Below are 27,761 nucleotides of genomic sequence, written 5' to 3'. Positions count from 1 at the left end.
CAGATGCCAAGGACACCATTTTATCCCCTGGCTAATAGCCTTTTATGGACCTAACCTCCATGAAATTATCTAGCTTCTCTTTAAACTCTATTATAGTCCTAGCCTTCACAGCCTCCTCTGGCAAGGAGTTCCACAGGTTGACTACACGCTGTGTGAAAAAGAACTTTCTTTTATTAGTTTTTAACCTGCTACCCATTAATTTCATTTGGTGTCCTCTAGTTCTTCTATTAAGGGTCTCACACTTCATATTTCTAACTGTACCTACAGAAATGAGACACACAGCAAATAGGACATACATCCAGGAGATTGGAAGGTGAAAGCTGACAGGTTACATGAGGTATTTTTCCAAAGCGTCCCCTCCCTGTATCCAGCACAAGCCAAAGAGAGAAAGAAGGAATCTGGACCCGAGTCTCTGGACAGGACTCCTGTGCGTCAGACCCTCCCTCACACAGCTCTACCCTGCCATGTGAGGAGTGGGCCCAGTGGGTGTGAGGCATGCAGAGCGGTCAATAGGGGAAGAGAAAGGAGGCCACTTAAGTAGGTCTCTGGAATTAATCCAGTCTCTGCCTTAAGCATCCGGGAGAGAGATGTCGTCCTCTGGCTTCAGGAGTGGGGAAGGAGAAAATAAGAAGATTTAAGGTCTGTAGCGCTGGGTCCTGGACTAAAGAGGGCAGCTTAGTTCAGTACCCGGGGCTGCAGGCCCTCAAGCCTCTGTTCTGGGCAGCCCATCCTGGGGGGGAGGGAAGAGATGGCTCTGTGAACTGCTGGCTCCTTTGCAGAAGGAATGTGGTTGTGTGCACCAATATGGATGGACTGTGACACACCACCCCTCCATATTGGTGCACATAACATTATTCTGCACATGGAGATAAAAATTAGAGGAAACACTGTACCCGGGCTACTGCTATTCCCCCAGACCATGTCATCTGAGGAATGGAGTTTGGGGGAAAAGATGGGGAGGAGGTGGAGCAGGGGCAGGAAGAGGAGAGATGGGGGTGGAAACTTGGCCTCGTGGGGAGGATTGTCCTGGGCCCTACATCCCACTGAGTATGGCCTGGTGAGAGTACCCATTGAATATCCCCAATCCATCGCTGAAGGGGAGGCTAATGGAACATGCCTCCCCCCAGAGCACCCAGGAAATCCAGGTCTGTGACTGAAAAGCATCCCAATATTTTTTTTATGGCCCATCAATGTTTGGAAATAGACGGGACAGAGGAAGGACAGGTACCTTGGGAAACAGCATCAATATCCCTTCCCTTTATTAACAGTGTCGACAGAAATTCTGAGATCGGTGAAGCCACTGATATGTCTCTTTTGGGCCACAGTCCCCTGGCTCTCCACAAACTAGGTCACTTTTAACTGTTGCTCCTTTGCTGAGTGCACTGTACTTCCTCCCCAGTGGGAGGGAACAGGCCTTCTCACGTGACTCCAGGCCTCACTCCAGTAGAACCCCCAGCTACATAGTGGAGGTCCTAGTTCATATGTAAGGGCCCAGGAGGGAACAGGCGTCCATGGCAGGCTATTTTCATGACACATGTGAATACTGCTGGAGCTGGCAATGAACTCATCCTTCACTTGAATAACCCCCTGATGATCTTCGCACGCAGGTGTTTGCTTTTTACGCTGTACACAATCGGGTTCATCAGAGGTGGGAGCAACATGTAGATGTAGCTCAGGAAAATCTGAAGCAAGAGTGAAGAGCTATTCCCAAATCTGTGTAGAATGGACAAGCCAATATCTGGTATGTAGAAGAGAAGCACAGCACAGAGGTGGGAGACGCAGGTATTCAGGGCCTTCAGGCGTTCCGTGGAGGATGTGACACTCAGCACAGTTTTGAAGATCATCACGTAGGAAAGAAAGATGAACAAAGAGTCGAACCCCACTGTTAAGACTTTAACACACAGGCCATAGATGATGTTGACTGTGATGTCCGAACAAGCCAGGTTCATGACCTCTGCATGTACACAGTAGGAGTAGATGAGGCTGTTCCTTCGACAGTATTGGAATCGTTTCAGGAGAAAAGGGAGAGGGAATATAAGGGCCACAGATCTTAGCATAACCGCCAGGGCCATCTTGGTTATTGTTGGCAGGGTTAAGATCGAAGTGTACCTCAGTGGGTTACAGATGGCAATGAAGCGGTCAAAGGCCATCAACAGGAGCACGGAAGACTCAACGTTTGAAAGCGAGTGGATGAAGAACAGCTGGGCAAAACAGGCATCCAGGCTGATCTCCCTGTTGTTAAACAAGAATGTGCTCAGGATTGTCGGCATGGTGGTTATCAGTAAGCCAAGGTCTGTGAGGGCCAACATGGAAAGGAAAATGTACATGGGCTCATGGAGGCTTGGGTCTGTTTTTATAATGAATAGAATGACTGAATTGCCTACTATTGAAATAGCATATATGAAGCAGAAGGGGATAGCGATCCAGAGACAGTCATCTTCCATCCCAGGTATCCGGGAGAGAAGGAACATAACATGTGTGAATTTGGTGTCATTAACAGCTGACATGATGTTCTGAGCTCGTCCGAGAAGTGTGCAGCTCTCCTTTCTGAAAGGAGAAAGAATACGAGATGAGATGATTTGTAGCAAGACATCTTTCTGCTCTCAAGGCACGTCACCAGTGACCCAGGAGCTACAGGGAGATCACCAGAAATATAGTCTTGGTTTTACAGCATTGATAGGAAAAAAGATTGTCACCACCAGACTGGATCAGACCTGGAGTGTATCTATGCCAGTGCCCAGTGGTCATTCCCAGACGCAGCAGAGGGAGGTAGAAGAAGCCCCATAATAACCAGGAGTTAGCCCGCTACCACAGAAAATTCCTCCTTTCACTCACTGTCAAGGCTGTTCCGCACTCTGGCATGACAAATGCAGAAGTGGGGGCCTGCAAGAGCACCCCAAAACCTTGTCTCTAAGGGCTTTGGTACAAAAACTTCCCCCCAAAATCCTAATACCCGGACTTTGGGGAATATCCGCTGCCACCACTCAAGTATTTCCAAGAAAACGAGGGAAGACGTCACTTGGGAAACCTCCTTCCTAAAACCTCAGGGGTACCTCAAGCTCTTTTTCCCTACAAAGCTTGAAAAAGAAAAGAGAAAACAAGCTGCAGTCTGTGGTAGCTGACTCCTTAGTCAGACAGACAGATTGACTTCCCAGGACACAAAAATGAACCAATATCTGTTAATTAGAAAAAGAAAAAAAAACTTTTATTATCAAAACAAAACTACTGTTCCAAGCATAGTTGAGGTGGCTAGATGGTAAGATCGACAAATTGATATACTCAGAGAAAATTCCCTGGGTTAGAAAGCTTCATTACAAAAGAGAGAGGGGGAAAAAAACACTTTTAACAGCACAGACATCAGTTCCAAATTCCCAAACCAGACTACAATAAAACCTGATGGGCTCACTAAACTTTGCTCACTCATATATTGTGAGAAGACTTTTCTTGGAGAAAGAGACGTCCTCCAATCTCCCTGTTACCTGGAAGAAAACCACTCTGACCCAGACAAAGGAGGGAAAAGATTAAAATTCCTTTATCCCAGTTTGCAATCCCTACCTTGCATTGTTATTGCCTATCCCGATACCTGGCTAAGGACAGGAGACATAGTTAACCCTTTAGTCCCCACGTGTTGGTCAGCTCTCCTGGTTATGACACCCACTAGCTATTTAGCTATGTAAATCAGGAAAGTGCAGAGAACTTCTAATACTTTAACAAAACAACACCACTCTCTGCTGTAATGAGATTTCTTGTTTGCCCATGTAAACATCAAGTCCCTTTGAATCCTGTTGAGTCCTTTCCCCCATTGACGTCCTGTGGCTGGGAGTTCCGCAGCCTACTGGAAAACACTATGAATTTGGCAATTTGGACTTTCCTACAGGCACTCTTTCCGTCCCTCTGTGGCTGAGTGTTGTCCATGGTATCAGGACACGTGTGTTAATGCATGGCAAGTGCATGGTGAAAACAGCCATTTTGTTCATCACTCCCACATATAAAGACATTTTATTGTCTCACTATACACAATATTATTTTCTCCACGGCTGACTGTCCAAATTTTGTCACTGCTTTCTTCTAGTAAATGGGATCAGTTCTCAGGTCCAGGTTCTGGATTCATTTAAATTCATGTCAGCTGCATCACTCCATATTTACATGTGTGAAGTAATTCAGAACTGTCTATTAATTTTCACAGGAACATAAGAACGGCCGTACTGGGGTGGACCTAAGGTCCTCTTAGCCAAGTATTTTGTTTTCTGACAGTGGCCAATGCCAGGTGCCCGAGAGAGAATGAACAGAACAGGGAATAATCAAGCGATCCCTCATCTGTTACCCATTCCCAGGCTCTGATGAACAGAGACTAGGGATACCATTCCTGCCCATCCTGGCTAATAGCCATTGATGGACCTATCCTCCTTGAATTTGTCTGGTTCTTTTTTGAAACCTGTTAAGCTGAGGTTCTTCACAACATCCTATGGCAAGTAGTTCCATAGGTTGTGTCTTTGTTGAATGAAGAAGTACTTTCTTTTGTTTCAAACCTATGAATTTCATCCGATGACTCCTAGTTCCTATGTTATGGACATAAGTAAATTACTTTTTCTTATTCACTTTCTGCACTTCAGTCATGATTTTATTGACCTCTGTCATATCCCGCTTTAGTCTCCTCTTTTCTGACCTGAAAAGTCCCAGTCTTTTTAATCTCTCTTCTATGACTCTCCTTCCAAACCCCTAATCGTTTCTGTTGCGCTTTACTGATTTTTTTCCAATGCTAAGATATTTTTTTTGAGATGAGGTGACCACATCTATACACATTATTCAAGAAGTGGGCATAAAATAGATTTATAGAAAGGCAATAAAGTATTCTCTGTCTTATTCTCTATCCCTTATTTAATTATTCCTTCAGGGGGATAGCCGAGTTATTGTGTAACTGGTGAAACTTAAAAATCAACAAAAAGTCTAGCAGCACCTTAAAGAATAACAAAACATGTAGATGGTATCATGAGCTAAATACACAGGGAAGTGCTTGAACTTAACTTCATTTACAGGTGTGGGAACCATCACAAAGGTACCAAACAATAGGTACTTAAGAGCAATTGGCATCTTCTCTATCAGCTTCCTGTAAGACAGTGATAGAAATGTAGCCGTGTTAGTCTGGTGTAGCTGGAACAAAAAACAGGACTATGTAGCACTTTAAAGACTAACAAGATGGTTTATTAGGTGATGAGCTTTCGTGGGCCAGACCCACTTCCTGAGATCAAATAGTGGAAGAAAATTGTCACAACCATATATACCAAAGGATTCAATTAAAAAAAAAGTGAACACATATGAAAAGGACATATGTCTATGAAATTTGATTTGTCCTTTTCACGTGTTCACTTTTTTTTTAATTGAATCCTTTGGTATATATGGTTGTGACAATTTTCTTCCACTATTTGATCTGAGAAAGTGGGTCTGGCCCACGAAAGCTCATCACCTAATAAACCATCTTGTTAGTCTTTAAAGTGCTACATAGTCCTGTTTTTTGTTTCATGTAAGACAAACACTGTAATTCACTATTTTGTCCCTTCCTTCTTCCCTCCTCTCCCCCCATTCCATATTTATTTTGGAACTGGACTTTTCATACTCCATTTATATGAAAAAATGGGTTGTACCCACGAAAGCTCACGATACCATCTACATGTTTTGTTAGTCTACAAGGTACTGCTAGACTATTCGTTGTATCTTGAGGGGTTTAGTATCATCTGCAAATTTTGCCACCTCACTGTTTACCGTTTTTTTTTTCTGATGAGGAGACAGCATCATAATAACTGTTCCCTCAACAATGATTCAGCCATTGCAAACAGTAGGTAGCGTACTTTTGTCATAATTTCAGAAAAGTGGTAAAGTTACCTTTGCTTCTTCCTAGAGAGAGACTGAACTCTTCCACTCCCTTTCCATATACCTGCATGTCATGAGACAGAATTTTTTGGGATAACATTTACACATCTGTACTTTAGCACACAGGTACCAACCCATTCTTACCCTTCCAATGCGTTTTCACACATGATTTTCCAATTAAAATAGGACATTAAAATATAGTGTCTGTCACCTGGATATCCTCAGAATCCAAAAAGATTGCAATGTTTGAAATTTCATTTGATCACTTGTCACCAAACAAAAGTCTAGTAGCTCCGCTGTAGCTGGCTTAATTGCTGACAGGTTCTCTCAGGTTCTGTCTATCAGTCTGTAACCTGTGTCCGGTGTGGTATCAGACGTTGGGATCAATATATAGAACATACGTTCTCACTCTTTAGTTCATAGTTACCTCATTACTTCTTATTCAGCCATGATGAGGATTTCAAATCAAATGTGTTACAAATCAAATATGTGAGTATTCATGAAAATAGAGCTTCATTTAACACTGGAAAGAAACCTATTGCTCTCTCTCTCTCACTGCCTATGTCCTGTACTCATAAGCAATGTAGCACAAGGGAGCTGTCAGAGTGGAGAGCTGGGGGCAGAGATGAGGACAGAGTATTGTTTCAAAAAGCCTCTTATTTTCCCATGTGACGCTTTAGTCCCGATACACGGTTTACACAGTATTTTGGTTCAAGAAGGCTGGCTGGTCACTTGTCTCACCCCTCCTCACAGACTTCCAACAAGAAGAACCACAGGTGCCAAACCCAGTCAGAACTACCAGGCAAGCACAGTCAACCCTCAGTGTGTTGTAGACCATTTCCCAGTGTGATTGTTGGAGAGTTGTGGGATTCCATCGTATGAGGGGGCAGGCTACAAGGTCTGACATGTGATGTTAAGATATCCAAGAGGGCACAGCGATTCTGGTAGCTCTGGAACTGTGAGGGGTTTCTACAAGGCAGAAGCACTTGACTCCTCAGACTGTCGAGAAACAGAAATCTGCCGCCATCAGACCCATTATGACAGAGCAACGCACCACTGAATTTCTGCCCTCATAACTGAGCCAGAGAATAAAATCTTTGAGAAGGCATTTGATCATTGAATTTCCAGAAGCAAATGATTCCTCAGGCCATTTGGGAATCTATTCTGCCGGGTGTCCTCTCTCTCAGTCTCACAATAGGGACAAGATCATAAGAAAGGCTGTATTGAGTCAGACCAAAGGTTTGCCTAGCCAAGTATTTTGTCTTCTGACAGTGGCCAATGCCAGGAGTGAACAGAACAGGGAATCCTCATTCCCAGCTTCTCACAAAGAGAGACTAGGGACAACATCCTTCTCTATCCTGGGTAATAATCATTGATATATCCATCCTCCATGACTTTATCTAGCTCTTTTTGAACCGTGTTATAGTCCTGGCATTCACAATGGCCTCTGGCAAGGGATTCCTCAGGTTGACAATGCCTTGTGTGAAGAAATACTTCCTTTGGTTTGTTTTAAACCTGCTACCTAATAACTGGGTCTTGTGTTATAAGAAGGACTAAAAAACTCTCACTTATCTATGTTTTCCACACCAATAATGATTTTATGGATCTCTGTCCTATCCCCCCCTTAGTCATCTCATTTTCAGTCTGAAACGTCCCAGTATTATTAATCTGTCCTCATAACGGCACCCATTCCATTCCCCTGATCATTTTTGTTGACCTTTCCTGAATGTTTTCCAATGCCAAGTTATCTTTTTTGAGATGAGGTGACCACATCTGTTTACAGTCTTCTATATATGGGTGTAACATGAATTTCTGTAGAGGCAATAATTTATTCTCTTACTCTCTCTCTATCCCTTTTTTTTAATGATTCCTGACATTCTGTTTGCTTTTTCTTGGCTATCATTGACGAGTGAACCCTTTCAGAAAATGATCCAACCTTTCTCTCTTGAGTGGTAATAGCTAATTTAGTTTCCATCATTTCATTTGCATAATTGGGACTGTGTTTTCCATTGTGCTTTATTTTGCATTTTTCAACATTGAATTTCATCTGCATTTTGTTGCTCAGCTTCCTACTCACCGTTTGAATCGCTTCTCTATCTTAGATTTAAATATATTGAACAGTTTTGTGTTATCTGCCCATTTTGCCAGCTCACTGCTTACCCCTTACTCCAGATCATTTGTGAATGTGTTAAATAAGATGGGACCCAGACTGGGTTACCTAACCCAGGCTGAAAATTGACCACTTCTGCCTATATTTTGTTTCTTATCTTTTAACCAGTTATTGATCCATGAGAGAACCTTCCTTCGAATCCCATGACATCTTATGAGAGCAGAGAATATATTCTCTAGACATGGGACTCATTGACAAATCCTGACACAGCATTGGGTTATAACACTCTGTGCTTGATTTGAAAATCACATTTCTTTGTAGTGGAGATGGGACAGAGTTAGGGGAAGATGCCCAAGCTACCTAGTGCTATTCTGCCTACCTTCCATCCTAGCCCTGAGTCATCCCAACAGCCCAGCTGAGTCCTCTGCTGCTGCACAGAACATCTGCCATTGTAAACAGCCTGCAGCCTGCAGCCTTCGCCCTGCACTTGGCATGTTACAGACAGTGAAACCTGCCAACATACCGAGTTCCTGCTAGAAGGGAGCCGCTGGCACCAGAGGTCTTCACCCTGAAGCACAAGGAGTCATTGGAGAGATTGCAGAGGCAGCAGGCAGTGTGTGTTCAGCTAGGGAGGCAACTGCCTTTATGCAACATGTTTGCACCTTCCTTTGGGGCCACTTGGCCATCAGGGAACCTCAGCTGCTTGGCTTCATGTGCACCAACAGTAACCCCATCACTGCCAATGGCAAACGGCAGGAGGCCAAATCACAGGAGATGGAGGATGATGCTAAACAACTGGCCTGCTGCAGGCTCCATTCCTAGAGTTTGGGCTTGTCAGCGCTGTTCCTATGGGTCTGATTAGTCACATGGCCCCGTTGGGATCCAAAGAGTGTTATTGATGCTGCTACCACAGCTGTTATATAGTTCTAACTAGCGGGGTAATGTAGGCATACCGCACTTGCAAATGAAGCCTGGGATTTGAATTTCCCGGGCTTCATTTGCATACGCGGGGAGCCGCCATTTTTAAAACCCCGCTGGTTCGAACCCCATGCAGCGCGGCTACACGGGGCTCGAACTAGGTAGTTCGGACTAGGCTTCCACGAGGTATACCGGTAGTTCGGAATAGGAAGCCTAGTCCGAACTACCTAGTTCGAGCCCCGTGTAGCCGCGCTGCATGGGGTTCGAACCAGCGGGGTTTTAAAAATGGCGGCTCCCCGCGTATGCAAATGAAGCCCGGGAAATTCAAATCCTGGGCTTCATTTGCAAGTGCGGTATGCCTACATTACCCTCCTAGTTCGAACTAGGAGGGTAGTGTAGACATACCCTAAGTTGTCACAGGACTCGTTTTTTTTTCAATATAAGGCAAATTGTTGCATTGTTTTTGCAGATACAGACTAACTACCCCTCTGAGACAGTATACAGTGAAACCTTTGTTATCTGGTACTCTGTTAACCAGAAAACTTTGTTAACTGGCATTGCCCCCAGCCACAATACGGTCACATCTTCGGGCGCACAGGCCTGGCTTGGTTTACCATGATTGGCTTAACAATTTTGTATTTAAGAAGCACTAATCATCTTTAACTCAAAATAGAAATATGAGATCAACTGCCTCACACTACAAAACTACCAATATTCAAAACATGAGTGTTACTATTATTGTCCACTGGTTTTTCCTAGGTTGATGGGACCCTCAGATAACTGGAATTTTTAGATATCCAGAATGGCCTAATCCCCGAGCATGTCGGGTAACACAAGTTTTACTGTACTGAAATTAGCCTTAATGGTCTGTATTCTCAGGACTGACTCTGGAACCTTTGTTGAAAACGAGCATCACATTAGTTATGTGTCAGTCATCTGGTTCAGAGGCTAATTTCAGTGCGAGGTTGCTTACCACAGTTAGTAGTTCTGCAGTTCCACATTTGAGTGTCTCCATATCTCTTGGTGAATCCCATCTAGCCCAGTTTGTTCCCAAGCCTACTCTATTGACGCCTGAAGGGAGCAGGTGACCAATGCACACAGGTAAGTGAAAAATATGGAGACCTGGGAGAAGGGTCATGATCTGGGAAGACAGAGCAGGGATAAAGGAGAGACAAGACAGAATTGCATAGGGGAATCCTGGGAAGAGTGGGTTTGGTTCCTTGTACCAATAAGGGGCACTTTCCTGCATTATTCTGCTGTTATTTGCACAGGGACCAATGCTGCACGCAGGTGAGAGTATAAGGAGGGGGCAAAAGCCTCAAGTGGGTAGCAGAAGCAACCTTGCTTGTCTTCTTACCCTCAGGCATGAGACATCTTCCACAATGCCACTGTCAGTGGAAATCATTGGGAACGTTTAGCGTGTTGACCCCCATCCATGCCATGTGACCTTTTCACATTGCCTTCATTCAGTAAACAAGGCCTCTGACTTTGGGCTCACTCACAATTCTTGGAGTCTTCTGTCTCATGAGTGTTTGATTACGGGCACTGAGGAAGTAATAGGTCTGTTACCAGAGGTGCATTTTCAGGGAGTGTATCGATGCTGTGTGTGCAGATAGCAGCAATGCTTGTGTTAATCATTGCTTGGGGGGGATACAGAAATGTCCCTGAGAAGCCAACCTCCCACAACAGCAGAATGTCTCTGTGGAATAAAAGAAAAACATCTAAAATGAATCCAGGACATGTTTCATGTGATGCTACTGTTCTCAGAGGCAAAAAAGACAGGTAGGGGTGGAGAGAAAGTGAGAAGCGGGACAGAAAAGTATGTGTCCCATAGGGTTGCCAAAGAGATCCCCCTAAAATCCCAGCCAGGAGAGGAGGAGGGGACGCTCCCTCTCAAGGGGGATGGGCAGCAGCCCAGAAATGCTGATACACACGGGAGCATATCTCAGACTTGGCTCTTCCTCTTCTCTCTGGGGTTTCAGTAGCTCCAGATCCAAGGAATTGTCCGGGTGTCCAGGACAACGCGAGTTTCCTCAGGGAATGAACTGAACCATAAAGGTCGCTCTGAAGCACACGGAGCATCAGACATACGAGATTCCTACGCTGGTGCTCAGGGCTCGGTCTCCCTGTCACGCTGGAAGATTTCCTCCCTCTGCTGAGCAGGATTTCAGTGAGTGGCCTGTTTCTGCAATAAAGTTGGAGCTTAGGCCTGAGGAAGATTTCCAGTGTTTAAGGCAAGAACAATCAGGAGAGGAATTCACTAGCACAAAGACTTGAGCTGTTCAGCATTGTCAGAAACACCAGTCGATTTACCTGGCAAAACTGGAGGTAAAAATTTTTTACAAATCATTTAGAGAAAGATTTGTGTTACAGTTCAATTCCTTGTCTCTGACTGTGTCCTTCTCTCTGTCTCGGTGGCTTCCCTTTTCTGGTGCATGTGGAGATTCCTTTGGCTCACTCAGGTTCTCTAGTTCAGACACGTCACTGCCCTGCTAGGGAGTGCAGCCAAAGGCTCCACTCTGGGTGTCTGTGTGACTGGAGGGTTCACAACAAGCATGGGCCATACACTAGCCAGATTCTGCTCCCCCCTTCTGCCCACAGTGGGTCACTCCAGATTGACTCTGGCCTCCCTGACAGCACAATCTGGTCTCTGGAGTTTTGGAATCCTGGTTCCCTCTGAGTGCCAGAGAAACTGGGGGTTTCTTTGTGACACTTTCAGCATCCTGCAGACTAGAGCTCTTTGTAGCAGGATCCCAAACTGTTCTTTCTGCAGCTGGGATCCAAAAGCCAACCACTGCGGAGGACTCCGGTCCCAATGAGATCAGTGGTAAAACCCTCAACAAGACCATGAGTTCCCCCTAAATTCACGTGTAGAGACTTAAATAAAAATCCTGTTAACTGTCAGTGACTTCAGCTGGACTTGCCCTGTGGACACTAATTCTGGGTGAGCTCGTGGGGAGCACAGAAGAAATGACAGGAGGGATCCAGAAACCTCAAACTCACCGGCTTAGAATTTCAAAACAGTCATGCTAACATTTTTTTGTGTTAGCGGAGCGGGATCTGCCCTGCCCCTCCTCTGCATCTCTGGGCGTGGAGAGGACGAGACGCACCAAGAGACTGTAAAAGTAACAGCACATGCCTGGCTCCGAGGAAATCAGATGCTTGTAGAGATCTTTCTGGGGTAGGTCCAGGAATGCACAGAGTGGGGGGAGCAGAGTGAAATCCTGAAATCGAGTGAACTAGGGCAGCGGTGCACAACCCCATGGGGGTAGCAGCTGTCTTCCTGGGGGGTCGCAGCACTTTGATACTGGCCCACTGGTATTTTCTTTTCCCGGCTCGGTGCCCAGTGCACACACGGTGGGGATGGGGAGAGTGGCTTTTTTTTTCTCAACAAAAATGTTCCCAGCTCCAAGGGTCTCCAATGAAAGAGCGGCTGAGCACCACTGAACTAGGGAATGAGCAGCCTGCCCCATTCATGGTCCAAAGAGGTGACATGAGCCCTCCTGAGGCATGTGGTGTCTTGGGCAGTGCTGTATCACAGAGCACACGGCAGCAGAATATCCCTGACACCTTCCCCTACCCAGACCCTTCCTCCTCCCTTGAGCAACCCCACTACAGCTTTGTCGTCACGTCTGCAATTGCCAACACGGAGGAGCAGCCTGAGGAAGGTCTGTCTGGGTTTAGAATGGGCTGCAATATGGTAAACTTTGTGTCTTTTGAAGGAAAGTCCTTTGTCTCTTTGAGGTCCCCATGTCCTCTCTCCCTCCCGCTGGGCCTGTCCCTCTCTCCTCCCCTGCACAGGCTGAGCTGCCAATCAGACAGGCAGATCAGGCTGATCTCCCCATTTCCCCAGTGCCGGCAGACACTGAGTGTAATGTTGTCTGCGGAGATATTTCTGTGGGCTGTTTCTGTCGGGTCTGACACCTGGTTTTGGTGCTGGGGGGTGGGAGGTATCTCTACGTGGCAAGGCTAGAGATTGTCTCATGTCTCCTCTTTTCCATCCCCTTTGTGAGGTAACAATCCCACGTCTTTTCAACCCCTCTCCACAGGAGCATTCCCCACATATTCACTCTGCTGACACCATTATTGGGTCTAACCAAGTGAGTATAAGATCAAGAATACATATTCCTGCGCCTCCAGAAATATAATCTATGCTATCATGTGCAGAAAGTGTCCGTCTGCTATGTACATTGGACAAACGTCTCAGACACTTCGCCAAAGAATCGATGCCCACAAAACAGACATTAGACAGGATCACAAAGAAAAAACAGTTGCTTGCCATTTCAACCAGAAAGGACACTGTCTCAATGACCTACTCACCTGCATCCTACTTCAGAAGACATTCAAATCTGCACTTGAAAGGGAATCCTCTAAACTGGCATTCATGCTAAAATTCGACACTCTCCACGGGGGAGGGGGGAGGGGGGGAGGGGCTGAACAAAGACTCCAGCTATCTTACCCATTACAAAGATAGCTTCCCCAATTATCACCTCTAATACTATTAACTCACAGACATCTACCCTTCCCCACCTCTAATATCATTAACTCACAGGCATTCACCTTCCTCCCCCCCCCCCCCTGCATCCCCCTTCTGTTCTGAAATGTGATTTGTCCTTTTCATATGTGTTCATTTTTTTTAATTGTATCCTTTGGTATATATGGTTGTGACTATTTTCTTCCACTATTTGATCTGAGGAAGTGGGTCTGGCCCACAAAAGCTCATCATCTAATAAACCATCTTGTTAGTCTTTAAAGTACTACATAGTCCTGTATTTTGTTTCAGCTAGGCCTTTGGTCATTCTCTGCAATACACTGGGTGGGTAGGGTGCCCAACACTGCACAGGGATGTCCAGAGGAGGGTGAAGCATTGACTGACGCAGCTTGTGATGTTGTGTTTTCTGTAGGGTCCCCATCAACCCCCCTGTCTAGGTCCCCAATGTTTTGTGCAGTTCCTGGCTATACAAGCACTGGGCTCAGGGTTTCCCACAGCCGTGCACCATGACACCAAGGTCCCTCTCTGAGTTCATACAGTTCAATTAGAACCTTGCTGGGTGTTTGAGGAGTTTGATTGTTTTCCTCCAATGGGCACTTGTGTTATAGTGATCGACACTGCGGTTCCTCTACCATTTGCTGCCCACTCCCCTGGCTTGCTCAGCTCCCTCTGAGGACTTCAGACTCTGAGCTAAAGAACCTGGAGACACCTGCCAATGTCACCACCTCCGTGCTCAGCCCCTTTTGTAGACTGGTAATAGCTAGAAAATATCAACGGCACCATTTCCTATGAAATGTGTCACCACCGCGCTATGTGTCTCTCCCTTCCCAGGTACCTGGAGGAGTCCAATCCACACATCGGCCACCTCATGTCTAATTTCAACCTCACCTCTTCTGACCCTTCTGTATTCATCCTAATGGGCATCCCTGGCCTGGAAGCAGCCCACATCTGGATTGCCATCCCCTTCTGTGTGTGCTACATTATCAGCCTGCTGGGAAATTTCCTGGTTCTGTTTGTGGTAGGCAAAGAGCAGAGCCTGCACACGCCGATGTACCTGCTGCTCTGCATGCTGGCGCTCACCGACATCGGCATGTCTTCCTCTGTTGTGCCGAAAGCCCTGTGTATATTGTGGTTCAATCTGAAAGACATTACTGTGGGAGGTTGCCTCACTCAGATGTTCTTCCTTCACATGGTTATTGTGATGCAAGCAGCTGTTCTCAGCATAATGGCCTTCGATCGCTACATTGCCATATGCAACCCTCTAAGATACGCCACCATCCTCACCAATGCACGCGTAGCTAAGCTAGGGCTAGCGGGTTTGGTAAGAGCTGTTCTCTTAGTTTTGCCCATGCCTCTGCGCCTGAGCAGCCTGCCGTTCTGTGCCAACCACATTATCCCCCACACATACTGCGAGCACATGTCTGTGGCAAAGATCTCCTGTGGGGACATCACAATCAGTCGGACTTATGGATTGGGAATGATATTATCAGTCTCTGGGTTAGATCTGACACTCATTGCTCTGTCCTATGGACTGATCATCAGAGCTATCCTCAAAGTCTCCTCCAAGACAGCCCACCAGAAAGCCCTCAACACCTGCACAGCCCACCTCTGTGTGATCCTGGTGTCTTACTCTTCCTGCCTCTTCTCCTCTCTGACACAAAGGTTTGGCCAGAGCATCCCTTCCCAAGCACACGTCACTGTTGCCAATATCTATCTCCTTGTCCCTTCCATGTTCAACCCCATCATCTATGGGGTCAAAACCAAAGAGCTTCGCACCAAAGTGAGTAAATACATCTGCAGAAGGTGCTTACCTGGAGCCAACGACCCTAAACCTGCATAAGAAGAAGGGGAAAAGAGACCTCCTCATTAAACAATTGTGCTCTGCCCCAATTTAGCTTCAGCTCAGCATGGGAGACATTCATAGTCTCAGCTGTTCCTCATAGCCAAGGTCTTAGCACTGTGTGACTCGGTTGCTTAGTTGTCTCTTTCTGATCAACAGCATTACCCATAAGACCTCTCCTCAACACACCCTGGGACTTAGAATTTCTGTGACTTCCAGGCTACTGGAAAATATTGCAGTTTTCTGACAGAAAGTTTTGGTTTATGAACCTTCAACATTAATGAAATAATTGAAAAAAATTAACATTGTTTTAACTACTGTGCTCCAAAGAATGATCCCAGAAATGGTAAATGCTGTTTCAAAACTGCTGCCACCCAAGGACGTGGTGATTAAGAAACTTTTTTCCAACTTCCCATGTTTTACAGGTGTGTCGACACCATAAATGCCCCGATTCCCAGTCCCTGTCACAGCTTACAGGTGGGAGTGGATCAAATCAGTGTCATTCCAGCAACGATGCTTCATGCTGCCCATGGCAAGGATCTGTGCCCAGGTGCTGAAACCAACAGACATTTCTCAGGCTTCTCCTGGGCAGGTGCTTGCATTCTTCAACAATTGGGTGCTGCCCAGGTGAGGTGTGGGAATGTGTGGAGGGAGATGCCAGCTGGGTGCCTCATTTGTCAATCTAGTGCTCTGTCTGTCAACCCCAGGCCACTGGAGATGATGCAGCAGGGTCATGTACCCGCAGTGGGGGGAGTAAAGGGGAAAGCCCAGGCCCCAGCTACCAAGGGGTGAGAGCAGGAATCCGGGGTGACCACGGGGAAAAGAGCAACAAGGGGCATAGCAGGGCTGCAGACTAGACCCAGGCCACCATTTTGTGCTTTCCTGCCCCCAGTATTGTAAAAGGAATTTCAAACTATTATCAGCAGTGCGCTGAGCGTGAGAAACGGCTTCCCTGAGAAACGGGGGTGGCTGTGACACAGAGCGAGACCCGCACGTAACAGCTGCAGGGAGGGCAGCAAGGGAAGTCCCAGCCAAGTGCAGCAGCTGAAAATATGGCAAAGCTTGTTTCCCACTGGGGTTTCCATGGAGCGTGTCCAGTGATGGTCCCAGGCCTCATTGTGCGGTAGGCCATGACATACTCACAAGCAACAGGACACGGCCCTGAGAGATACCCCAGCAGCTTCAAATGAGACACCCCAGCTGCATATGTCACCTCGCAGAATATTTTGAGAGGAAACTCAGGAGCAGCCACTCCCCTACACACCCAAAGGACTATGATCTACCCCTACTTCAGAGCCCACTGCTTCCATGGGGCCTGCCGGGCTGTGCCTAGAATTCAATAGACATGTTCAGGGATCTGGGTCTATGAATCAACATGAAAACTCAAAGCTGCACCTCCTGCATGGCCCAGCATTTACAGGGACCAACCTCGACTTTGCCACAGGAAATCATTCCTGTGTCAGCCCATGTTCCTCTTCCCATGGCCACACTTAGGGTACGTCTAAACTACATGGCTCCGTCGACCCTCATCCTCCAGTAAACCTCATCCCACGAGGAATAACGGGGCTGCTGACAAAGGGCTTTGATGTCAGCAGGGGAATGTCCAGACTAGCGCGCTGAGCCGACAAACAGCTGATCAGCTGTTTGTCGGCTCAGCGAGGCAGCCATGTAAATGTAAATGAAGCCGCGATAATTTAAATCGCGGCTTCATTTGCCTTTGCCTATAATCCTAATCTACATGGCTCCATCGACGGAGCCATGTAGTCTAGACACAGCCTTATAGAGACAGTTCTAAGCCCTCAGATAACAGTCAGGCATAGCCTCCCCCGCATAGGCCACAGATATCTTGTGCCATGCAGTGTCCCAGATTTGGTTCAGGTTGCAAAGGGGGTTGCTTGCCTCAGTGTGTAGTGGGCAGGACAGAGAGGGGATCTGGTTTCTTCCTCAGACACTAAATGGCAGCAAGCCAGGGAGCCCCAGTCTTGTGGTCTGGAGAGCACCCAGTTGCAAGAACAGGGCTAGCATAGCGGGGAACAATGACGAGCACATTAGTACTATGGGGCACTTATGCTACGTATCCCTCAATAAACATTGGCTCCGTCTAGACTGGCACGATTTTCCCCAAATGCTTTTAACGGAAAAGTTTTTCCGATACAAGCATTTGTGGAAAAGAGCGTCTTGATTGGCACTTTTTGTGAAAAAGCGTCCGTGCCAATCTAGACGCGGTTTTGTGCAAGAAAGCCCTGATCGCCATTTTCGCCGTCGGGGCTTTTTTGCGCAAAACAGTTCTCAGCTGTCTACTCTGGCCCTCTTGTGCAAAAGCATTTGCACAAGAGAGCTTTTTCCCGAACGGGAGAGTCATTGTATTTGCGGAAGAACACTGACAATCTTACATGAGATCGTCAGTGTTCTTGCGCAAATTCAAAGCGGCCAGTGTAGACAGCTGGCAAGTTTTTCCGCAAAAGCATTTGCTTTTGCGGAAAAACTTGCCATTCTAGACACAGCCAATGTGTCTGGGTCTAGTCTGGGTCTGGGTCTATACTAGTCTCTTAACCAAAGATTAGTCTGGATCTGCTAGTCTCTTAACCAAAGCCCCTCAGTACAGAAACACCCAGTTAGACACCCATGGCTGCTCCTTGTCAGCTGCCAATAAAAGTTTTGGAGAACCAAACCAACATGCTGCCGTTCCTTTTGATAGAATCATGGACTCATAGAACTGGAAGGGACATCGAGAGATCAAATCCAGCCCCCTGCCTTCATGGCAGGACCAAGCACTGTCTAGATGATTCCTGATAGATATCTATCCTGCTCTTAAATATCTCCAGTGATGGAGATTCCTTAACCTCCCTAGGCCATTTATTCCAGTGTTTATGCTCCAGACTGAGCAGTTGTGTGTCCACCGTCCCCTTCAGCTCATAAATTCCTTCCCATGGAGTGCCCAGAACTCCTCTTAGCATTCTTATCCATTTTCTGAGACTTTGCATTTTCTTCCACACTCCATCTTGGACAACCGCTTTTCAAATGAAAGCAGAATTTGCACTCACCTACAATAATTCGCACCTCCCAATATGTTTAATGCCCCCCTCAGTGTCAGTGTGTGTATTTGTCTGTGTGATGCAGTCATTTATTTGAAAATAAAAGCATTGTGAGCACTTTGTATTTGTTTCTACACAAGCTATGATACCTTAAGGCACCCACAAATCAAGAGGTACTTGTAGCAATTTCTTACATTTAATACTGGGCCTTAACAATCACAATAGCTTCCTATGCATACCAAATGCAAATAAGCATTGCAGTCGCAAGAACAGCGGCAAACATGGTCACCTGGGATTTCTCAGAGCAGACCTATTTCCTGCTACTATCTTCCTCTCTCTCATTAGCTGCCTTTGCTAGGCCTCTGTCAGCTCCAGAAGGCCCCAGGAACCTTAAGGGACCACACCTGGATTAGGGGTTCAGGGATGCTTTTAAATTTTCTTAACTTGAAAGGACACAGTCCCCAACACACCACCTCTTATGGCCACTGAATTAGGGTGGCTCCCTCTCCCCGGAATGCAGAATTCAAAGTCCCAGCCCCTGAATGACTCCGCGGCAGCGTTTGTTCCGAGTCCCCTGCAGAGAAGCTCCTCGCCTGAGACAGGCCTGTGGGCCTCGTCACCCTTTTCCTTGAGTGGGAGTTGAGGTGTCACTTAGACCCCCTCAATATGAAGCTTAGTCCTTGCTCCTCTTTCTCCACAGGCCAGGCCCCTCCACCCCAGGAATGTAGAGACTCTGGGGTTCCCCACGGAATCCCTTGCTGACTAATCACATCCAGGCTCTGGCTTCCGTCTTGGAGAGAGGGAGGGGCTTGCTGGGAGCGGGGAGGAAGAGTGTCAAGTGGGGGTCCAGGAAAAGAAGAGGGGCAGGGGTGTGGATCTTACCTTTGTCCTGCTTTTGCCTTTTGAAAAAGAGGCCACCTAACACTGGATGGGCTAGGCTGGGAGAAGAGCTAGATGTGCCTCTGTGGGGGAATTGAGGCCTGTTTCCACCCCTTCGCATTATGGGGGCAGCATACATTATAGGGAGGGAAATATGGTCTGGACCCTCCCTCACCCACTGCTCTGCTCTGCCTTAGGGCATTACAGTCATCTAGGGAGGGTTCAGCAGGTGTGTGGGTTGCAGAGCTATTAACAGATGGGGGTGTATGTGTTTGACCAGCTTTTCCCAACGGTTTTACATTCACGGTGTCTCTGGCATGACTTAGTCACAAGCAGCTGGCTGATGGTGTGGAGGAAGGGTCTGTGTCTGAATAGCCCCTGTCTACAGAGTCCCATGAATTATCCAGCATTCAACGTGCTCGGGAAGGGCTCATTGATGTTTTATGGGAGACAGGACAGTGACAGGCCACCTCTGAAGAGAAACAACATCCAAATCCCTTCTCTTTAATGACAGGAGGAATTCTGAGGTTGGAGCAGCCATCAGAACAGCTCCTTCTGGCCAGCATCTCACTGGTCCCCTGGCTCTACACAAACAGAATCAGATTGTCAATGCAACTGCCTACCTTGGTTTCCTTCCCCCAGCGAGCTGCCCTCTCCCACAGCTCCAGGCCTTACGCCCCTTCTAAGCCTTTCTCTGTAGAGTGGGGATCAGTAGCTTGTGTCATCTTGGATGTAAGGTCCAGGATGGAATAGGTGACCGGGGACTGAGGTTTTTTTGTAATCTGTGCCACCAGCCCTAGAACCAGGTGATGACCTGAGCCTTCACTTGATGAACACCTTGATTACTCTTGCACGAAGGTGTTTGCTTTTCACACTGTACACAATTGGATTAAGTAGGGGTGGGAACAATAGGTAGACATAGCCCAGGAGAATCTGAAGCAAAGGAGAAGAGCCCTTCCCAAATCTGTGTATCACAGTCAGGCAGAACTCTGGTATATAGTAGAGCAGGACGGCACAGAGGTGGGAGACGCAGGTGTTCAGGGCCCGGAGAGATTGCGTGTGGGACGCGATGCCCAGCACTGTTTTGAGGATCATCACGTAAGAGAGGAAGATGAGCAGTGAGTCCAACCCCACCGTTAAAAGGGTAATAAGCAATCCATAGATGTTGTTGACTGTGATGTCCGCACAAGCCAACTTCATGACCTCCTGGTGCAGGCAGTAGGAATGGGAGAGGACATTGGCTCGACAGTATTGGAACCGTTTCACAAGAAAGGGAAGTGGGAATATTACAGCCACCGATCTTAGCACGCACACCAGTCCCATCTTGGCTATTCTCGGCAAAGTTAAGATGGAAGAATACCTCAGTGGGTCACGGATTGCGACAAAGCGGTCAAAGGCCATCGACAGAAGTATGGAGGATTCAATGAATTGAAGGGAGTGGATGAAGAACAGCTGGGAAAAACAGGCATCAAGGCTGATCTCCCCAGAGTTAAACCAGAGTACACCCAGTATCGTCGGCATGGTGGTTATCAATAAGCCAAGGTCTGTGAGAGCCAACATGGAGAGGAAAATGTACATGGGCTCATGGAGACTTGCATCAGTTTTTATAATGAACAGAATGAAGGAATTTCCTACTATTGAAATAGCATATATTAAGCAGAAGGGGATGGAGATCCAGAGACGGACGTCTTCCTGCCCAGATATCCCGGTGAGAAGGAACACTGCATGGTTGAATTTGGTGTCGTTGACAGCTGACATAATGTGCTGGACAGGTCCAAGGAGTTTTGAGCTTTCTTTCCTGAAAGAAAACACAACAGAAGACTAGGTGATATTTAACAAGACATCTTTCTGCTCTCAGTGCAAGGCTAGAATCTCCCAAGAATTAAAGCTCAGCAAAAATATACTCTTGGATTTCCACCACAGATAAGAAAATAGGCACTGACAGGCTTGATGAGACCTGTAGCCAACCCTCCCAGTTCCCAAGGATAGCTCAGTGGTTTGAGCATTAGGCTGCTTGATCCAGGGTTGTGAGTTTAATCTTTGAGGGAGACATCTGGGATGAATCTGTTAGGGATGGTAATTAGTCCTACCATGGGGGGAGGGGACTGGACTCAATGACCTCTCAAGGTCCCTTCCAGCTATAGGAGATAGGTGTATTGCCCTTGTGGAAAAAGGGTTGCTGGAATGTCACTATAAGGGGCCTGTCACTAACAGGATGCTTCAATAAATGCAAAGTTGCTATTTTGGGATACTTTTGGTATCCTGAAATAGCTCCGCAGTGTAGACATCCCCTCAGAGATAATTTCTTACGTTAGAGCTGGAGATACAATGCAGCTTCTGTCATCTGGCGATCTTCAGATTCTGAAAAGACTGTAGCATCTCAGCCCTCCATGGATTGTTTCTCAGAAAACAAAAGTCTAGGAGCACCTCTGTCCCAGGGTTAGCAGCTGACTGGTTCTCCTCAGGTTCTGTTCTGGCAGAATCTTGCCTGTATCTGGAGGGGTATAGGCAACGGGGTCAACACATGAAATATTTATTTCGGGACTCTCACTCTATAGGACATAAAAACAGGACTATGTAGCACTTTAAAGACTAACAAGATGGTTTATTAGGTGATGAGCTTTCGTGGGCCAGACCCACTTCCTCAGATCAAAAATTTCTGGAGGACATAGTGATTCCAGCACCTCTTTTAAGGCATGATGGGAGTTTGGAGGAAGCAGATTCAAAGTCAAACTCCTGAGTATTGATGGACACAGGAGAGCATTTCACACACGAAAGTCCTCTCCTGCTCTCTTGGTCCCTCTTACTCTCAATATCCTGTATTCGTAAAATACACAGCACTCCAGACCTGGAATTGTGAGAGACATGGAGCTGAAGTGCTCTGATGAATGTGAATGTCAACCTGAGTTTTTGGGAAGTTTGCTGTAGAGCCGTATTGGGTTAACTATTGGGATATGTATGTCAGGGTTACATTAGGTCCCAGTTGTTTTAGTTGACAGCAGGTTGCTAGAAAACAAGCAGAAAGGGAAGCAACAGCTGAAGAAAAGCCTTTGCTCAGTGAGCACTTCAGGGAGATTGAGAGACCAGACCGGGGCTACAAGGTGGGAAAAGCCTTTCCAGGCTCCAGCCACGTTACCCAGCTTGTTCTGCCAGCGCTGGGAGTCTGCCCAGAGTTGGGGCAGCTGTTGCTGAGAAGCTCTTCACACCAACAGGCACAAACACGGCTGGAGAAGGCTGAAAAATCTCATCCTGCCAGGTCCCTGTCCGAGTAGTTGGCTTGGAGTCAGAGATGTGTACAGACATTACTGTGAAAACCCTCTTATTCCCCCGGGTTACACTTTCTATCTGCTGCTCCGAGTACACAGTGTTTTGGATGAGGAAGACTGACTGGTCACACGTCTCACCATTAGTCACAGCCTCCCAGAGGAAGCAACCCCAGGTGCTGAACACAGCTGGATTTGCTGGTCAGGCCCAGTCGAACCACAAAGCGCTGTAGCTCTGAGGGTGAGAGGATCGTGGGATTCCACCCCATGAGAGAGCCAGGTCCAAGGCTTGACGTGTGGCACTTACAGACCAGAGAGGGGCAGAGATGCTGGTCTCCCTGCACCACTGAGGGGTGTCTGCAGGGCAGAAGTGTAGGAGCCCTCAGCCAGTCACAAAACAGCAGTGTGCTTTATGGGATCTCTAACCACTGAACAACACAGCACCGAATTCACAACCGAACCAGAGAACAAAACAGTTCAAAAGGCGTCTGCAGATTATATTTTCAGAAACAATAATCCTGAGGAGATTTGTGATATTTTATGGGGTCTCCTTTCACTTAGCCCCTGGCAGGGTTGGGCCCAGAGCACACAACGCCCCTAGAAATTGGACACCATGACAAATCTTTTCTTAAGGTATTAGGCTGTTAACACTCCTAGCTCCCTTTCAATGTCAGATTTCTGTGTACCTTGAATAAGCCACCACGGAGCATGGGCAGATGGAGGGGAGGGTTCCCAAGCTACCTAGTGCTGCCTGCCCTCCAGCCCCGTCACTGAGTCACCCCGATAGACCAGCTGAGTCCTCTGCCGCTGCACAGAACAGCTGCCAATGCAAACAGCCTGCAGCCTTCGCCCTGCACTTGGCATGTTACAGACAGTGACACCTGCCAACGTACCCAGTTCCTGCTAGAAGGGAGCCGCTGACACAGACAAGGAGTCATCGGAGAGGTTGCAGGGGCAGCAGGCAGTGTGTGTTCAGATAGGGAGGCAACTGCCTTTATGTAATATGTTTGTACCTTCCCTTGGAGCCACTTGGCCATCAGGGAACCTCAGCTGTTTGGCTTCCTGTGCACCAGCTTTAACCCCATCATGGCCAATGGCAAACAGCAGGAGGTCAAATCCCAGGGGATGGAGGATGATGATAAACAACTGGCCTGCGGCACCAGCCCGGCTACAGACTCCGTTCCTGGAATCCAGACTTGTCAGCCCTGTACGTATGGGTCTGATTAATCCCATGGCTGCTTTTGGGCCTACAGAAGGTTAATGATGCTGCTGTCAGAGAGGCTACAAACAAAATAGGGCAATTATGGAGGGACCTATCCCCTGTTGTCTGCTCCCAGCTTCTGGCAGTCAGAGATTCATAGGAACCCAGAGTGAGTATGTGGCTGTATCCCAAACCATCTTGGATAATAGCTGTTGATGGACCTGTGCTCCATTAAATTATCTACACATAAGAACAATAAAAGAAAGAGGCTACAAGACGTTACAAGTAATTTCTTTCTTTTGTTGTTCATATATATACCTGCCTCTGTACTTCCACTCCAAATCATCTGATGAAGTTTGTTTTAACCATGAAATCTTATATCCTAATAAATCAGTTAATCTCTAAGGTGCCACAGGACTCCTCATTGTTGTTTTTTTTCAGTATAAGGCAAATTGTTGCATAGTTTTTGGAGAAACAGACTGACACAGCTACCCATTTGAGATCTTATACTGAAATTAGCCCTACTGGGCTGTATTGCCAGGATTGCCTCTGGAGCCTGTGTTGAAAATGAGCATTGCATTAGGTATGTGCCAGTCATCTGGTTCGGAGGCTGATTTCAGTGAGAGATTGCTCACCACAGTTAGCCATTCTGCAGTTCCACATTTGAGTGTCTTCATCACTCTTGCGGAATCCCCTCTGGCCCTCGTGCCTTATAACTTTAGAATTGATCAGTTTGTTCTCAAGCCTACTCTATTGACACCTGACGGGAGCAGGTGACCAATGCACACAGGTAAGTGAAAAACATGGAGGCCTGGGAGAAGGGTCACAATCTGGGAAGACAGTTAGAGCAGGGATAAAGGAGACACAAGACAGAATTGCGTGGGGGAATCCTGGTCAGAATGGCCTCGTTCCTTGCCCCATTGAGAGGCACTTTCCTGAGCTATTCTGCAATAACTTGCACTGCGACCAATGCTGCAGTCAGGTGAGAGTATAAGGAGGGGGCAAAGGGGTCAAGTGTGTAGCAGAGGCAAGGCCATTGCTTTTCTCCTTATCCTCAGGCGTGAGACATCTTCCACAATGCCACTGTCAGTGGAAACCATTGGGAATGTTTAGAGTGTTGACCTCTATCCGTGTCATGTGACCTTTTCACATTGCCTTCATTCAATAAACAAGGCCTCTGACAAGGCCACAATTCTCGGGGTCTTCTGGCTCATGAGTCTTTGATTATGGGCACTGAGGATGCAAAAGGTCTGCCACCAGAGGTGTATTTTCAGGCAGTGTATCGATGCTGTGAGTGCAGATAACAATAATGCTTGTGTGAATCATTGCTTGTGGGGACACAGTAATGACCTGGAGAAGCCAACCTCCCGCAATAGCAGATCATCTGTGCTGAACAAAAAACAATTAACATGCATCAAGGAAGACATGTTCCATGTGGCACTCCCATACTCAGAGGCAGAAAAGACAGGTAGGAGTGGAGGGAAATGAGAAGTGGACCAGAAAAGAAAACGATGTTTTCCATCGGGTTGCCAAAGAGAAGCCGATAACAGCTTTTGAGAATCAAACCAAAATGCTGCAGTCCCTTCTTATGCTTCTGACTGAGCAGTTGTGCACACACCTTCCCCTTCGACAGATACATTCTTTCCCATTGAGTCCCCAGAATTCTCCTGAGCATTCCTATCCACCCTCCGACACTTTACTGAACCTTTTCTTCCCCGTCTACACTGGCCCTCTTGCACAATTATTCTTGCGCAAGAGGGCTTTTTCCTGAGCAGAAGCATGAAAGTATTTGCACACGAAACACTGATTTTGTACATTACAAAGTCAGTGTTCTTGCGCAAATTCAAGCAGCCAGTGTAGACAGCTGGCAAGTTTTTGTGCAAGCCCAGATGTGTTTCAGAAAATGATCATGTTAAGTGAAAACGTGTTATGTGGGGTCAATTTTCCCATTGAAAATAATGGAAAAGTTGGGGGTTGTGTTTCAAGTGGTGGTGTCTGTTGGGACCGGGACATAAGGTTGGGGGAGAAAGGGGACTGGGTTACAGCAGGGAGGTGAGGTGATTGGCTCTGAGGAAGGGAAAGCAGAGAAGAGGGGAGGGGGATTGGGTTGGGAGTATGCCCCTGTCATGGGTCTGCCAGAACCCGCACTGCATCCGGCGAGGGGGGTTGCTGGGGAATAGCGCACCGAGCAGCGAACCCTTCGCTGCTTTGCAGGGAGGCGGGGAAGCCCCACGCAGCCGCCGGCAACAGGTTATTCTGGGGACAGTTGTGTAATTCAAAAAACTTTCCCTAAAAAAAATCGTGCTATCACAAAAACGTGTTAAGCTGGCACGTGATAAATGAGGAATTACTTTATACCTTTTTTCAGGTCAGGCGACCATATCTGTACACAGTACTCAAGTAGTGGGCAAAACATGGATTTGTAGAGTGACAATCCAGTATTCTCTGTCTTATTCTCTATTCCTTTTTTAATGAATCCTAACATATTGCTTGCTTTTTTAACTGCTGCTGCTCATTGAGTGGATGTTTTCAGAGAACTATCCATAGAATCATAGAATGCTAGGGCTGGAAGAGACCTCAGGAGTCATCGAGTCTAGCCCCCTGCCCAAAACAGGACCAATCCCAACTAAATCATCCCAGCCAGGGCTTTGTCAAGCCGAGACTTAAAATCTTCTAGGGATGGAGATTCCACCCCCTCCCTAGGTAAACCATTCCAGTGCTTCACCACCCTCCTAGGGAAATAGTTTTTCCTAATATCCAATCTAGACCTTCTCCACAATGACTCCAAGATTGCTCTCTTGTGTAGTTGTAGCTAAATTAGTCCCCATCATCTTATATGTATAGTTGGGATTGTTTTTTCCAAAGTGCATTACTATACTTTTATCAACATTAATTTTCATTTCCATTTTGTTGCCCAGTCACTTAGTTTGATGAAATCTTTTTGAAGCTCTTCACGGTCTGCTTTGGTCTTAACTATCTTGAGCAGTTTAGTATCATCTGCAAATTTGCCACCACACTGTTTACCCCTTTCTCCAGATCATTTATAACAAGATTCATCCCATTACGGACCTTTGGAGGAGACCACTAGTTACCTCTCTCCATTCTGAAAACTGACCATTTATTTTACCCTTTGTTTCCTGTCTTTTAATCCATTATCAATCCATAAGAGAACCTTCCCTCTTATGCCATGACAACTTACTTTACTTAAGAGCCTTTGGTGAGGGACCTTATCAAAGGCTTTCTGGAAATCTAAGTTTACTATATCCTCTGGTTCCCCCTTGTCCACATGACTTCTTCAAAGAACTCTAATAGATTAGTAAGACGTGATTTCCCTTTCCAGAAACCAAGTCGACTTTTCCCCTACAAATTATCTTCATCTGTGTGTCTGACAATCTTATTCTTTACTATAGTTTCAACTAACTTGCCTGGTACTGATGTTAGATTTATCAGTCTGTAATTTCCAGGATCACCTCTAGAGCCCTTTGTAAATATTGGTGTCATATTAGCTATCTTCCCGTCAGTAGGTAGAAAAGCTAAAAAAAAAAACCCAACCCTGGATACATTCATGGAGGTTAGCTCCATCCATACTTATTATCCAGGTTGAGTAAGAATTGTGTCCTAGTCTTTGTCAGAGGTTGGGAATAGCTGACAAGAGAGGGATCACTTGATTCTGACCTGTTTACTTACTCTGGGACATCTGGCATTGGCCACTGTTGGAAGAGAGGACACTGGTCTAGATGGATCTTTGGTCTGACCCAGTATGGCCGTTCTTATGTTCTAAGTGTGCCAGGGCATTAATTGCATCTTATTGTGAAAGACCTGACTATTGACGCCATGCATAACTTTATGGATGTTCCAATTCTGGCACTAGATCTGCTTGTAATCATGTACATCAATTGGAAGAAGTGCTTCTCCATGGTTCAGCAGGAGCTTGTGGATCCCTGTGGGTGTTTCATGCACTATAACATTGGCAGATTTAGAATGGAGTGTAACAAGGTATTTTTAGGAAAACTGGCTGTGACAGGGTTAAAGCTGGTGCACATGAAGCCAAGCAGCTGAGGTTCCCTGATGGCCAAGTGGCCCCAAGGGAAGGTACAAACATTCTGCATAAAGGCAGTTGCCTCCCTATCTGAACACACACTGCCTGCTGCCCGT

At 46.6% G+C, this 27,761-nt stretch overlaps 3 protein-coding genes across 3 annotated transcripts; 1 reads left to right on the top strand and 2 right to left on the bottom strand.

Annotated features, from left to right (window-relative positions):
* Window positions 1-1,571: 1,571 nt before the first annotated feature.
* Window positions 1,572-2,507, bottom strand: LOC102446954 (olfactory receptor 51G2-like). The gene has a single exon (XM_006132569.5). It carries the CDS (start codon window positions 2,505-2,507, stop codon window positions 1,572-1,574), a length of 936 nt encoding a protein of 311 aa, XP_006132631.5.
* Window positions 2,508-14,256: 11,749 nt separating this feature from the next.
* On the top strand, window positions 14,257-15,228 carry LOC102447204 (olfactory receptor 52N2-like). Its single transcript, XM_006132570.3, has one exon. The coding sequence runs from the start codon at window positions 14,257-14,259 to the stop codon at window positions 15,226-15,228; it is 972 nt and encodes a 323-aa protein (XP_006132632.3).
* Window positions 15,229-19,964: 4,736 nt separating this feature from the next.
* LOC102447698 (olfactory receptor 51G2-like) lies at window positions 19,965-20,900 on the bottom strand. Its single transcript, XM_014578291.3, has one exon. The coding sequence runs from the start codon at window positions 20,898-20,900 to the stop codon at window positions 19,965-19,967; it is 936 nt and encodes a 311-aa protein (XP_014433777.3).
* Between the last annotated feature and the right edge of the window lie 6,861 nt (window positions 20,901-27,761).

Source organism: Pelodiscus sinensis, chromosome 1 (assembly GCF_052426305.1).
Source record: "Pelodiscus sinensis isolate ZL-2025 chromosome 1, ASM5242630v1, whole genome shotgun sequence".
Lineage (NCBI taxonomy): Eukaryota > Metazoa > Chordata > Testudines > Trionychidae > Pelodiscus > Pelodiscus sinensis.
This window is presented reverse-complemented; position numbering and strand designations above follow the sequence as displayed.